General features: G+C 39.0%; 1 protein-coding gene across 1 annotated transcript in view; it reads left to right on the forward strand.

Annotated features, from left to right (window-relative positions):
• MAP9 (microtubule associated protein 9) overlaps nucleotides 1-12,681 on the forward strand; it is a 28,497-nt gene extending 15,816 nt beyond the window's left edge. Inside the window, exons 8-14 of the mRNA XM_026700071.2 lie at nucleotides 363-409; nucleotides 2,354-2,519; nucleotides 3,969-4,058; nucleotides 5,434-5,595; nucleotides 6,671-6,816; nucleotides 7,761-7,893; nucleotides 12,091-12,681. Coding sequence (XP_026555856.1) covers nucleotides 363-409; nucleotides 2,354-2,519; nucleotides 3,969-4,058; nucleotides 5,434-5,595; nucleotides 6,671-6,816; nucleotides 7,761-7,893; nucleotides 12,091-12,213 — 867 coding nt within the window. The 3' untranslated portion in view covers nucleotides 12,214-12,681. The remainder of the gene's footprint in view (nucleotides 1-362; nucleotides 410-2,353; nucleotides 2,520-3,968; nucleotides 4,059-5,433; nucleotides 5,596-6,670; nucleotides 6,817-7,760; nucleotides 7,894-12,090) is intronic.
• Nucleotides 12,682-12,904: the final 223 nt, after the last annotated feature.

Consider the following 12,904-nt stretch of genomic DNA (forward strand, 5'->3'; position numbering starts at 1 on the left):
GGGAGACATAACAGGTTATATTTTAAAATATAACTGTATTTGATGAGCACATAGTACTCCTTTTCTGAGAAAAAGTTGATTTCTTCTCATTTATAACGCAACGCTTATAATCCCTCTTTACGGCTAGTTTGGAATGTAGCCCTGTTTTGTAGGGCTATTTGAAAACGGGAAAGAAAATGACATCAAGCAAGGTTGGACCTTGTTAGACTTGAAGTATGTGCTGTGAAGGAAATTGTATATCACAACTTTTCCATCTTTTTTTTAGGCCTTTAATTTCATACACCAACGTCACAGAATAGGCACTAAATGGGTAATTGGGGTTTTTACTGGCTCATACAACCAATTTGTTTTTGTTATATTAGGAAAAGTGTGAAGAGATAGAGGCAGTTCCACAAAAAGCTAAGATCAGGTAGGAAATTTAATTTTTCCCAAGTAACTATTTGGAAATATGAATAATTGTATCTTTTGGGGTTAGGAAACGTCATTATTTATATTCTACAGTTACCAATAATTTGACACACATGCTTTATGAAGTGGCATGATATTAAAATGTTTACAATTTATATTCGGATAAATTACAGACAATATAATTGAATCCATGTAATCGGATTTGTGAATTAGATGACTCAAGAGGCAGTACTCATTTTCCAAAGCAATGTTCTGAAATATGTTTTAATTCAGGATTGATATTACTGTATTTCCCAGAATCATTGTTTTTGCCGAACAGAACCTATTTAATATTTTTTATTTTAGAATCAGTTCAAACCATTTGATGGAAAGAACAATCCAGGCAGAGTAAAAGGAAGGAATCTTTAAAAATTCACGACACATACACAGGAGGAAAATATTAGGTTTTCCATGAAGCAGCTGTCACCAGTTTTCTTTTACTCTTTTCCTTCCTTCCTTCCTTCCTTCCCTTATATTGCTACTCTTACTACATTTCAATCCTTTAAATTTGTTTTGTTTGCCTGTCACTGATCATATTTGCTATTAAACTACATGAATAGCTAATATTATATATATAAACATATAATATAAAAATAATATAATTAATCCCACATAAAATAGTTACATTAAAAAAGATAGCTGTTTTCACTTGTGTAGATTAAATGTTCTAATGACAATTTCTAGTTCACAGACATATAATACTTCTTCAGATAATGTGGAAATGTTGACTTCTATATTTCTTCTTCCATAGAAGTAAGTTTCTGTCATAATGTTCTTCTCAGCTCCTCCTTTCAATAATCAACTGGATGGCAGAGTGAACAGTTTTTTTTGCAACTTCCAGCAGCTTCAATCAGAGGACAAGAAGCTTGCCTACTGAGTTCTATAGACTATATAAAAATATATTAGGGGGGATGTAATATTTTTGTTTCTTGAATTGTGCTTTCAGTATTGCAGTTGTGTTTTTAAGACTGTAATCAGGGGTGGGATTCTACTTGGTCGGTCAGGTTCTATAGAACTGGTTGTTATGATTTGCCCAGTTCGGAGAACTGGCGATTTGCACCACTGGCTGGCCCCGCCCCTCCCTTCCCACCCACTCACTCCTTACCTGGTATATGCGCGCCATCAAACTTGCCTGCATTTGGTAAGTTGCTATTTTTCCCTTTTTTCTCCCTGACCATCAGCTGTTCTGCTGTGCCAGGAGATTTAGATTAGCTAGAAAGCAGGAAATGGTTGGATTTCTTGCTTTTTAGCTAATCTAAAAGCAGAGCTGAGCCTTCCTTAGGACTGAAGCTTCTATTTTTCAGTACAGACTCAGATAGCAGATTGCAGGATGGTCGATCTCGTAAGTGGATCTGTGATTCTGGGAGCAACTCAATCTGCCTGCTTGCTTTGCCTGATTTGGGGTAAAAGTTGCTCTTTTTTTAAATAAAAAATGCAATATTTACATAATGGTGTGTTGTGAGTTAATTTTGTGGGTTTGCTTGCAAGCAAATTTTATGTGACAGACTCAGGTAGCAGACTGCAGAATAGTAGATCTCTAAGTGAATCTGTGATTCTGTGAGCAACTCAATCTGCCTGGCTGCTTTGCCTGATTTTGGGTGAAAGACGCTTTTTTTAAATAAAAAATTCAATATTTACATAAATATTTACAATATTTACATACAAGCCACATACACCCAGTCACGTGACCACCAAGCCACATCTAGTCAGCAAGCCATGCCCACCCAGTCACATGACCACCAAGCCACACCCACAAATTAGGCCACGCCCACAGACCTGGTTGTTAAGAAATTTGAATCCCACCCCTGACTGTAATAAACCTAAGAATGCATGTATTTTCTAAAAAATACCACTCTTGTGTTTATTTAACTGATTAATAATGTAGTATTATACTTTTATTTTACAGGTCTGTGAGCACTACATATTTGAAGAATACAGGGAAATGCTCTCCTGTCCCAAGAAGTACATCTGCTCAATATTTAGGAACATTAAAGTTCTTGGACGACAAGCATCTACAAAAATACAGCGCTGAGCTAGATAAAGCAGATAGTTTACGAGCAGCTGTTTACCAGGTATATGTTTAGCATATTTAATATTATGAGAAGATCTGTCAAATTAGCAGTTTCTAGATTTAGTTAGGTACCAGTTTTGGGGTTTCTCATATCTGTCAGATGATTCTCAGATTGGCGACTGTATACAATGAATGAATGAATGAAAAAACACTAATATTTGGCCTTCCTATATCATTTTTTTTTTTAAACAAAAAAGTGCCAAATTGTCTTACATTTCTTCATTTAATGTTAAGTCATTTTTGATCCTATTAAACCACATAAAACCCCAAATATAATTCAGGAGCTTTGTTAGGTTAGACTGGGAGTTGGAAACGTGCAGCCCTAGAGCCACATGCGGCTCTTTGGGCCCTCTCCCGCGGCTCTCTGTTGGATGATCCCACCACTGGCTGGCCCCACCCCTCACCTTCCCCTTCTCACACACTCCTCGCTTTCCCTGAGAAGAGAAGGGCAACAGCGGCAGATGGAGTCTCATTCTGTATTCCAGGGCGGGAGCGAAGCACCCCTCTACTTACCTCTTCTTCCGGCCCTTGTTGGTGCTGTGCGCACCCCGGCTGCCGTGAGAGACGCGTGACTTTTCTCCGCCCTGAGAAACTGGCTGGGCTGGCTTGCAGCCAATGCTCCATGTTGTAATGGGCTCCAGGAGGAGGAGGAGGGGATGGAGTGAAGTGCACTAAATTTAAGTGTGCTGCACAAAGCACCGCAAGAGCAGCGAGAAGCCGTGGAGCTGGCTGTGTTGGGGCTGGGAGGGTGCGCACGAGAGAAGGAGGAGCGGGGAGGAGGAGGAGGCTTCCCTCCTCTCTCCCTCCCGCTCCTTCTCCTCTCATTCTTCAGTCAGCCCAGATTTCCAAAAGGAAGAAAGAAAAAGGGGTAGCGAAGAGCCCCAAGGAGAGCACGCAGGGCTTTCTGAGAGAGTGAGAAGAGACACAGAGACAGGGAGTGAGAGAGAAAAAGATACGGAGGGGGGGAGAGAGAGATTCGGCTTTATTCGGCTCTGTCCGCTTCCCTCTCTGCCTTTGACCAGTTTTGCAAGGGGGTGGGGGTGGGAGAAGGAGGGAGGAAGGGATGCAGAGTGGGAGGAGAGAGAAAGAGAAAGAAAGAGAGATGAAAGAGATGAGTGAGGGAAGGAGAGAGGCGGGGGTTGCCACTTCATGTGCAGAAAAAGCAATTTTGGCTTCTAAGAATGTTTTAGAAAGACAATCTTCCAATTAAACTATAAGAATAAGTAAGGACAGGTTTAAAAAGTCAGTTTTAAAGTTTTAAACAGCATTTAATCAGATTTACTGTTTTTAATCATCTTGAGCTTATATGCCTCACAAATGATTTACTGAGTGGTTCAAAAATCAACGTGAGGTTTTTAATAAAATCATGTGCCATAATTAATGACAAGGTTGACACAAGTGATCTATTATAATTCATATGTTATTGCTCTCCATTTCTCTCTCTTTATAGGACTGGTTGGAGAAGAAGAGAATCTTCCTTTTGGAATTACAAAGAATAAAAAGAACCAAGGCCAAGATCTTGCGAGAGAAAAATGAAAAGGTTGGTTTTAAAACTTAACCATAAGTTTTATTAAGTCATTCCATGAGTGCTCCAGTTATGTCCTGTTTCTTTTTGACTTCATGCAAATGATGTTGGAGGAAGATTGTTAAATTTAATTATGATAAAGAAGCAAACAAAGAGGATTGCATGTAAGTTTATATCATTATACACAGAATTGCAAACCTCAGTGTCAGCTCTAAACATATAAACAGGCAGGATGTTGATCATGGTTTTTTTGTTTTAAAATTATTGACGTTTTTACATGTTTGTATATTGGTTTTTAACTTGTATTGTGTTTTTTTTTAACCTGTTATAAACTACCTATATTTGCTTAAAGGAAATGGGAAACCGTATAGATCTTTTTCTTTCTCCTTCTCTTTCTCCCCCTACCCACTTCTACTCCTCTTAAAAAAAAAACCCAAAAGATAAAACTGATCATTTGGTGAACAGTATAAGAAACCTCTGAAAACCTCTGGACCTCCATTGGCCCTAAAGCACATTTTGCCTCACGAAATAGTGTTGCATCCATCCAATGTGTTCATGTCAAAGAAGCGGTTGAAGTCTTATTTCCTAAATCAAATCCTGAATCTCTATCCCTTCAGTTGATTGCCCTAGAGAACTCTACAACAACCTTCCCTAACTTCCTGCCCTCCTAATGTTTTGGGCTGAAACATGGATGGATCAGCCTTGAATATAAGCAATGCTAGCTAGGAACAAGTGTGTTTCGAACAGAAAAATCACTATTGTAGTCTTAAAGGTAGTTTACTAAAGGGGACGGGGAAAAAAGAATTTAATAGAATATAACCTGAATATAACCTTAATATTCACGTAACCTGAAGCTTTTCTGATTAAGGACAATATTTGTAGTTCAGGGTTGAAATGAGGTACATCTGATCTTATCTAGTCTGGGTGATGAAATGTCTGCAAGAAAACAAATCAAGCTCAGAGAACACCCAGGACCCCTTGGTTTTCTAATGTACAAATGTATATTTATCCTTGTATGCTATATGTTCTTGTATCCCTGCATAAAATATGAGATGAACAAAATAGCTTAGAAGTGAGTGTGTTGACTAAGACCAGTTTTCCAAAATAGCAGGAATTCTTCAAGAAAGAAAAGAAGAAAGTCACAATTATTTGACTTATTCGATACTCTTATCTATGCTAATATCTACCCATATCAGTTCAGATAAATAGGTCAAAATTAGCAGCATCCGTGCTTGACTGTGTTGAATGTAGGGAGAGTTGAACGTTACGTGTTTTGAAGTAAAAAAAATAATCTTACGAAACCAGCGACTTAACGTGCCTGCAAGATTATTACTGTATATGACCATAATAAAAACATGATGCAACATTTACAATGCTGCCTTCCATACAGAAAGAAGCTGCTAAAAGAGAAGAAGCGTTTGCATCCTTTGAAGCTTGGAAGGCTATGAAAGAAGAAGAAGCAAAACAGCTGGCCGAGAAAAAAAAAATGGAAGCAGCCAAGAAAAAGAAGGAAGCCGAACTAAATGAGAAGAAAAAGGAAGAGGCCCAAAAGGCAGTAGTTTTTAATCTTGCAAAGGTTAAATGGGGTGAAAAATCATAAGTACACTGAACTCTGTTATATATAATCAGTGCTCTCCAGATAGTCCTCGATTTGTCACCGCCCTCTTTGCAACTATTTAACGTTAGGGATGTTTGAAAAGCCACCTTCAACCTGGTTTCAAAGTTGCTGCTGCTGCAGTGGCCCCCGTGGCCACGTGAGCAAAATTCAGGCAAATTCATCTTAAAGCTAATTGCAGGCTTCCCATCTACTCTCTAACCTGCTCTGCCTTGGGCTTGGTCTACACTTGGTCTACACCTGCTCTACACTGGCCTTGGGGCTTACTCCTTACCCCACTAGATTCCACCTGTCACTAACTCCTCATTTACTTTGTGTAGCTCTCTGTGGAGCTTGTTCCTTTCCTTGGCATGCCTAGGCTGCGTGGCTCTGTCCAGGAACCAAGCGCCACCGTCAGAGCAGTTGCCATGAAAATGGCACCTGCTTCCAGGACTATGCCAGGTGGCTTGCAGGGATGCTGAGGGCAGAAGAGCCCGCACTCCTTCCTAACACAAAGCTTCCGAGATAATACAAAAAACGAATAAGCAATTCATGATGGGGGGGGTCAGACGAAGTGTGCTAAGAAGCAGGCCCAAGCCAGCGTGGCAGGAGAACCTTGTGGGACTCTCAGGGGCAGGGAATGGACCATGAAGGTGCCTTGGGGTTGGGGGGGGAGTTGGAGGCCGGGGCAGGTGGCCTGGGCTTACGCTAGACTCCCCAGAGACTTCCCCATCCCCTGAAGCACCCCCATGCTCTACTTAATGACCTGTGCCATGGCTTCACAACTGCATCAGGGAGAGCAGGGATGAGCATCGTTAAGCAAGGCGGCCACCTGGGTGTCTTGTTGAATGATCATCCTAACTTACAACCACAACGGGCAGGCTCCATTGCGGTGGTAGGCTGAGAACTATCTGTAATTAATTTTAAATTTCATGGCAATTTAAAACTTCCTTTTTCTTTACCAATTCAAGTGGGGAAAAAAATATAAAAAATTTCTGGATCAAATCTGATGGGTTTGTTATGCGTGTTTTAGGCTTTTGAGAAATGGAAAAAAAAGAAAACCGCGTATTTAAAACAGCAAATGCAAAAGGAGAAAAGATTTGAAGGGTTAAAAAAGAAGAAGGAGAAGGAGCTTGTTGCAGAGAAGAGAAAAGACAGCAGATCTGCAGTTGAAAAATGGTACGCTTAATTCTGGATTTTATAAGTTTGATTTTGTCAGCTTCCAAATAGGTTTGTTTTGCATATGTAGAACTTTGTTACACATCTTACTATATTTTTTAAAATGCATATTTTGTCTCTGTTGTTGTGGGAAGAAAAATCCAGTTCAATTCCAAGCTAGGAAAAAGGCGCTGGAAATAAAATAAAGGTTGACTGGAAGGGAAGAAGGTTTTTTTTAGTTTCCAGAAACTTCAGTGACCGTGGCAATGTTTCTGGGGCGCAACGGACACCTTGGCTGGGTGAATGGATGGATCTTAATAGGGTTCTGAGGTTTTGTGACTGAGATGCTCCAGAGCAGGGGTCGCCAACCTTTTGGACTTCAGGGACCACCAAACTCATAACTTTGAATCCCAGGGACCACTTAGCGAGTTCTGTGGGCGTGGCCTAATTTGTGGGTGTGGCTTGGTGGTCATGTGAGGGGCATGGAGACTCTACCTTTATCATTTGTTTTACAATATCTAAACATTCTGACAGCATTGGGCCCAGTGATGAAAAGACCACATTATTTTTGAAAAATGCCTATATTGTTCCAGGATTAGTTTCATAGTAATTTTACTGACTACTGATAGGATAAGAAAAGCAAATAAGAAAAAAGTTATTTCCCTATACGAAGTTAGCACCCACCCCTCCCCTAGAAAAGGGAAATATTCTAGGAAATATTAAAAAGACAGAATATTATATTCTGTCCTTTTCTGGATGAAAAAAGGAGAAACATGCTCTCTTCTGCTTGAGGCTGTTTTACTACGGCAGGAAGACGGGGGCTACTTTCTGCCTTTAAGAACATGTTTCTTCATTTCTGCTTTTGGGAAGTATTCTATCCTGCCTCTTTTAATATTAAGAATAAAGAATATTTTAATCTGAGGGGGAATTCCTAAATTATAAACAGTTTTTTCTTTAACTGTCAGGAATGAGAAAAAAGAAGAATTCATGAAGCAAAAGAAAAAAGAAAAAATCCAAGAAAGGAAAAAAGAAATAGAAGAACAAGTTGAGAAAGAAGAACAAGATAAAAGAGCTCTAGATGAATATACAAAATGGCTGGTAAGTCTCTGTATTTGTGATAATGTGAGATATAATTTTAGGTATGCATACACATTGAAATGTGCTTAAACTTTCATTCTGAAAAGACCAGATGGTGATAGTCTAATCTTTCTTGTTAAGTTTTTACAGTGCATCTAGAAAGCATCCAGATGCTTGTTATTTCAGTGATTGATTTCTGCCTCTACCAAAATTAAATATTGTTTACATAATGTAGAAAAATAATCCTGCTGGAGATATAAGAATAGTCAGATATGTTCAACCAGAATGTAATTGCTGTTGTCATGAAGGATGGAGTTGGGATGAGTTATCAGAAATTATTCGTAAGAAGCCTATTAAGAGCCAAGTTACTGAGAAATAAATTTATCCTTCTCATAACTACCATTAGTCAGTTTGGTGTAGTGATTAAGGCATCAAGCTAGAAACTGTGAGGCCGTGAGTTCTAGTTCTGCCTTAGGTACAAAGTCAGCCAGGGGACCTTGGGCTAGTTACTTTCTCACAGTCTTGGGAAGGAGGCAATGGAAAAATCATTTCTTCTTAATAAAACCTTGCCAAGAAAACTGTAGGAACTTGTTCAGGTAATCTTTGAGAATCAAACATGATTGAACAAAAGAAAAAAAAAATTGCTCATACCAAACGGTATGATTAGTTACCCTCATCCCGCATGTTCTGTAATTCCTGCCTGGCTTCTTTAACACCCACTATTTCCTGGGTTTTTGTTTATGTTTTAAGCAAATATTATACTAAATATTAAAGAGCTGTGCACTTTGAATCTAACAGGTCTGAGAAAGATATCTGAAAAAATACTCCTACTGGCTCTTCTGCAAAGGAATCTCTGTATCTGCCTTTTGGTTCATGTTTTCAGTTATTTTTCCCCCAATATAATAGTAATTTTAATAGTTTTCTTACCAAAAAGGGAAGTCCATTTATTCTATAGAGGAGGATGAGTCGGAGTACAGTTTGCCATATTAGTGGTTTCTTGTCCTGCTAACAGTCAGCAGAGTGATCTCTTCTCCTGTTCATTATTAGGAGCAACCATTCCTACAGCACCATATCACCACTGGCCAGAATCAGCATAGCGTAGCAGCAGCTGCACAAGTGAGTGAATATAGTAGATACAAAGGAACAGTTTTATAAAATAGAGGGTGGTTTGTTTGTTTTAATTGGAAAATCTCAAGTAGAGGTAGGTAGATGTTTCGATACGTGTGTGGAAGCTACAAGAGTTTGATCGCCTACTTGAAGTTGCTTTACTTTCTTAGTTTTACAGTGTTGTTGATGACAAAGTCTACAGTGTTAGCCTACAAAAAAGAAGTTTCAGTTTGCAAGGATCCAACCTGAGTCTGTCACTTCTCTCTACCAGAATGTGTGCTTTGGGCTATTCCATGTGTGCAGTATTTATGTGGTGCCTGATTGCGTGCGGTTATTTAGTTGCTAACAGGGGCATTGATAGCTGGCTCTAGGGTGTGAATGGGTGGCTACTAAGTGATTGGCTGTTGTTTCCTTGTGCTGCCAAGTCCTTGGCTCCTAAGTACCCGACAAAGCTGGTGATAAATTGACTGGGAAAAGGGGGCTGTTTCACAGACTTCAATCATTTCGTCTGTCCGTCAACAGATGTTGATGCTGACTTATATTTCATAAAATTTACTGATTGCTACCTGGAAGGTTCGGGAGAATTGGACCCTGAATGTGTTAGCTATTCCAGCAAAATCCAGCGGGGTTTTACAAATAAATAGGCAAGTCAACGTGCACTTTGCTGATCTTTCCTCTCTTCTGTGTGGCTTGTTCATAAGCCCCCATGCTGATGTCCTTGGTTTCAAGCATTGTCTATCCAGATGGCATGCTTATCCCTTGAATGATCTTCCCAACACCTTCCTGTGTCCAACCTCCTCCTAGCTGCCACTCCTATACAGTACCAACAAGGACCATGCATTTTTCCTGTTGTCCCCCCATTATCTTGAAAAATATCTACCTGGAGGCATAAACATGTTTGATCACAAGCCATTTGAAATGTTCTTACTATGTATTGGACAGAATTGTTTGCGTGTGTTTCTTTTGATTTCTTTTGGTGTAAGATGAGAAATGTATGACTTGCAACTTGAAGATGATATATAAGATATAAAATCTGCTATGCTGAGTTACAAAGGAAAACACAGAAGAGTGCATTTATGGGCAGCAAAAAAATTAAGACGTAGAGTGGATTCAATAAGTTATGGAGAATTATAGAAGGAAAAGATACTCTTGGCTGGCAATAAGTCCAGATGTTAACGTATCCTAATTTGCAGTTTTTTGGTGCCATCAGGGTTTTAAAGGCCCAATAGCCACACTTTTAGAATATTCGGGGAAATTTGTAATAGTGGTGAATATTTAGAATATTTGGGGAAGTGCTGTAGTAATAAGTAGTTTAAATTTAAATGTTTAATTTAAACCAATGAAGTATTATTTCTTATTTTCTTATCCTTGTTTTGATTTTAAAAAAGAATGCACTATTACTTTTTTGAAGATTACAGTGTGACCCATATATTTCCCCTTTTCTGTAACTGTGGAGAATTAACTGGATGACAAATTTATATTTAAAAAAAATCTGACATATTGCAACATATCATTATTATATACTGCAACTACTGTAAATGCCAGTTGCCAAGCACTCAAATTTTGATCACATGACCAAATTTTGCTAAATTATAAGGGCAAGGAATGAAGTCACTTTTTTCAGTGCCATGGTAACTTTAAACAGTCACTAAAGGAACTGTTGTAAATCAAATATTGTCTGTTTTAAAAGAATTAAAATACTGAAGATGCCTGTGTCAGATCCATGTATCTGCCATTCTTCAATGGAAGAAGGGGGAGGAAGTTGGTACAAGTAATCCTTTTTGATATAACCTGAATATATTAAATCCTATACTGATTCTATATAACTTGCATATGATATACAACTGGAGGAGTGGAGCCAGTTGTCTAGAAACTTGTCACCTCTGGAAGCCTGCACTCACAAACAAAAAAAATCTCCACACCACAAGCCAAGCAAACATCTGGGCACAAACAAACTCCCTCTGATACCTCCAGCTCAAATACACCCCAACCAGGCACCCAGATGAAACCTAGCTTCCTAATAAATGATAGCCGTCCATTTACTCGGAGCCAAGCTGCACTAAAAGCCTCCAATACAGGAAACACAATGTTGCCAGCCAATCAAGACCAAAAAAAAGCCACAAAACAGACAGAAGATATTAGAAACACCAATCAAGCAGAACAGTTGGTCATGTGACTGGGTGGGTGGCCCCTCCTCTTGGCCACTCACCTCAAAGGCAGAGGTAGGATTCAGCTGATTGGGGCTAATCCCACCACTGGCTGGCCCCCACCATGCCTGTTTTTTGGCCTGTTTTTCGGGATTTTTTCAGGATGTTTTTCAGGATGTTTGGGGGGGCATTTTCAGGTTGTTTTGGAACCATTTGGGGGGCTAAAATGGCCTGGAAATGCCCCCCAAATGGCCCCAAAACAGCCTGAAAATGCCCCCAAACCAGGCTATTTTTAGGCTGCTTCTGGGCTGCTTTTGGGGGTGTTTTCAGGTCAGTTTTGGGTTGTTTTTGGCCCAAAAAACACCCTGAAAATGGCCCCAAAACAGGCCCAAAAACGAGCAGGGGTGGAGCCAGTCAGTGATGGGATTTGCCAGTTTGCTGAACTGCGCAGAATCTTAACTACCTGTTCACCCGAACCGGCAGCAGCCCACCTCAGGAGAAATCTGTTTCTCTGAGGATATGTTTTTGTAAAAAATATTACCGGTAATAGCAATTGCAAACAAAAATAATAAAAATCAAACTATGCATTTATAATTAGCACTAAATAGATATTTTTCTTGTTTAGAGACTTGTTTTGAAGGAAGAAAGTGTTAGAAAAGATTAATAAATAGGAACAAAAATAGGCTCTGCATAGATCATTATTTTCATTTGAAGCTATAACAAAATCAGTAAGGCATTATAATGTTAGAATTACATGAAAATGTTGAATTTATTTCAGCTGCACTGTCCCACTTTACTAAAACATGATAAAGTGAAAAGATAAGTGCACAGAAATAGGCATGACAGTGGCTTTGTAATTTTGTAAAGGAAGCTAAGATAATGTTGAACAAAATAATGTCAAACTAATTAGCATTTATCCATGCATTGTGCTAATAATTATCACAATCTACTTCACTTTCAACAGGAAAAGAAAGAGATGGACGAAAGTATGCACACAAAACCAAAAAAACTTCAGGTTATTCTCGAGGATGAAACTTCACCTCCTTGGAGCCCACCTGGCAAGGCTGTGTCCTCAAGAAGCTATTGAGACGTCCATGAGAGAAGTTGAACGTTTTGCCCTCACTTAATCACTATTGCACAACAACTGATTTTAACCCAATTGAATTGGCTCTTGCACTTTTCTTCTCTGTGAATGGTGATTTGGATTGTCAGTATACATACACCTTTATTTATGCTGTTAATATGCAAGTGTATCAAGAATAATTCTGGGAACTTCTCTTCAAAAACACAGTGCTCTATCCAAATGGCTTGTTACCTTAAAGAGATAAGAGAATGTCAGCTGATAAGATATAAACAGAGACAGGATTGGTTATGATTCTAACAGCCCTTCAAATAGTCTACATGTCATATGTCATAATTTAGATAAGATCAGGGTTGGGATTCTACCAATTCCGACCAGTTCTATAGAACTGGTAGTTACAAGTCTGCACAGTTCGGAGAACCGGCAAATCTTCTGAAGAGCTGAACCTTCCTTAGGGACTGAAGCTTCTATTTTTCAGTGCAGACTCAGGCAGTAGATTGCAGAAAGCTAGATTTGTGAGTAAATCTGTGATTCTGCAAGCAACTCAATCTGCTTGCTTGCTTTGCCTGATTTTGGGTAAAAATTGCTCTTTATTTAAAAAAAATCAATATTTACATACATGATGTGTTGTGAGTTAATTTTGAGTTTGCTTGCAAGCAAATTTTATGTGACAGACTCAGGCAGCAGATTGCAGAAA

The sequence above is a fragment of the Pseudonaja textilis genome, chromosome 6 (assembly GCF_049901715.1).
Source record: "Pseudonaja textilis isolate UNSWEBS1 chromosome 6, rPseTex1.2, whole genome shotgun sequence".
NCBI classification, from domain to species: Eukaryota; Metazoa; Chordata; class Lepidosauria; order Squamata; family Elapidae; genus Pseudonaja; species Pseudonaja textilis.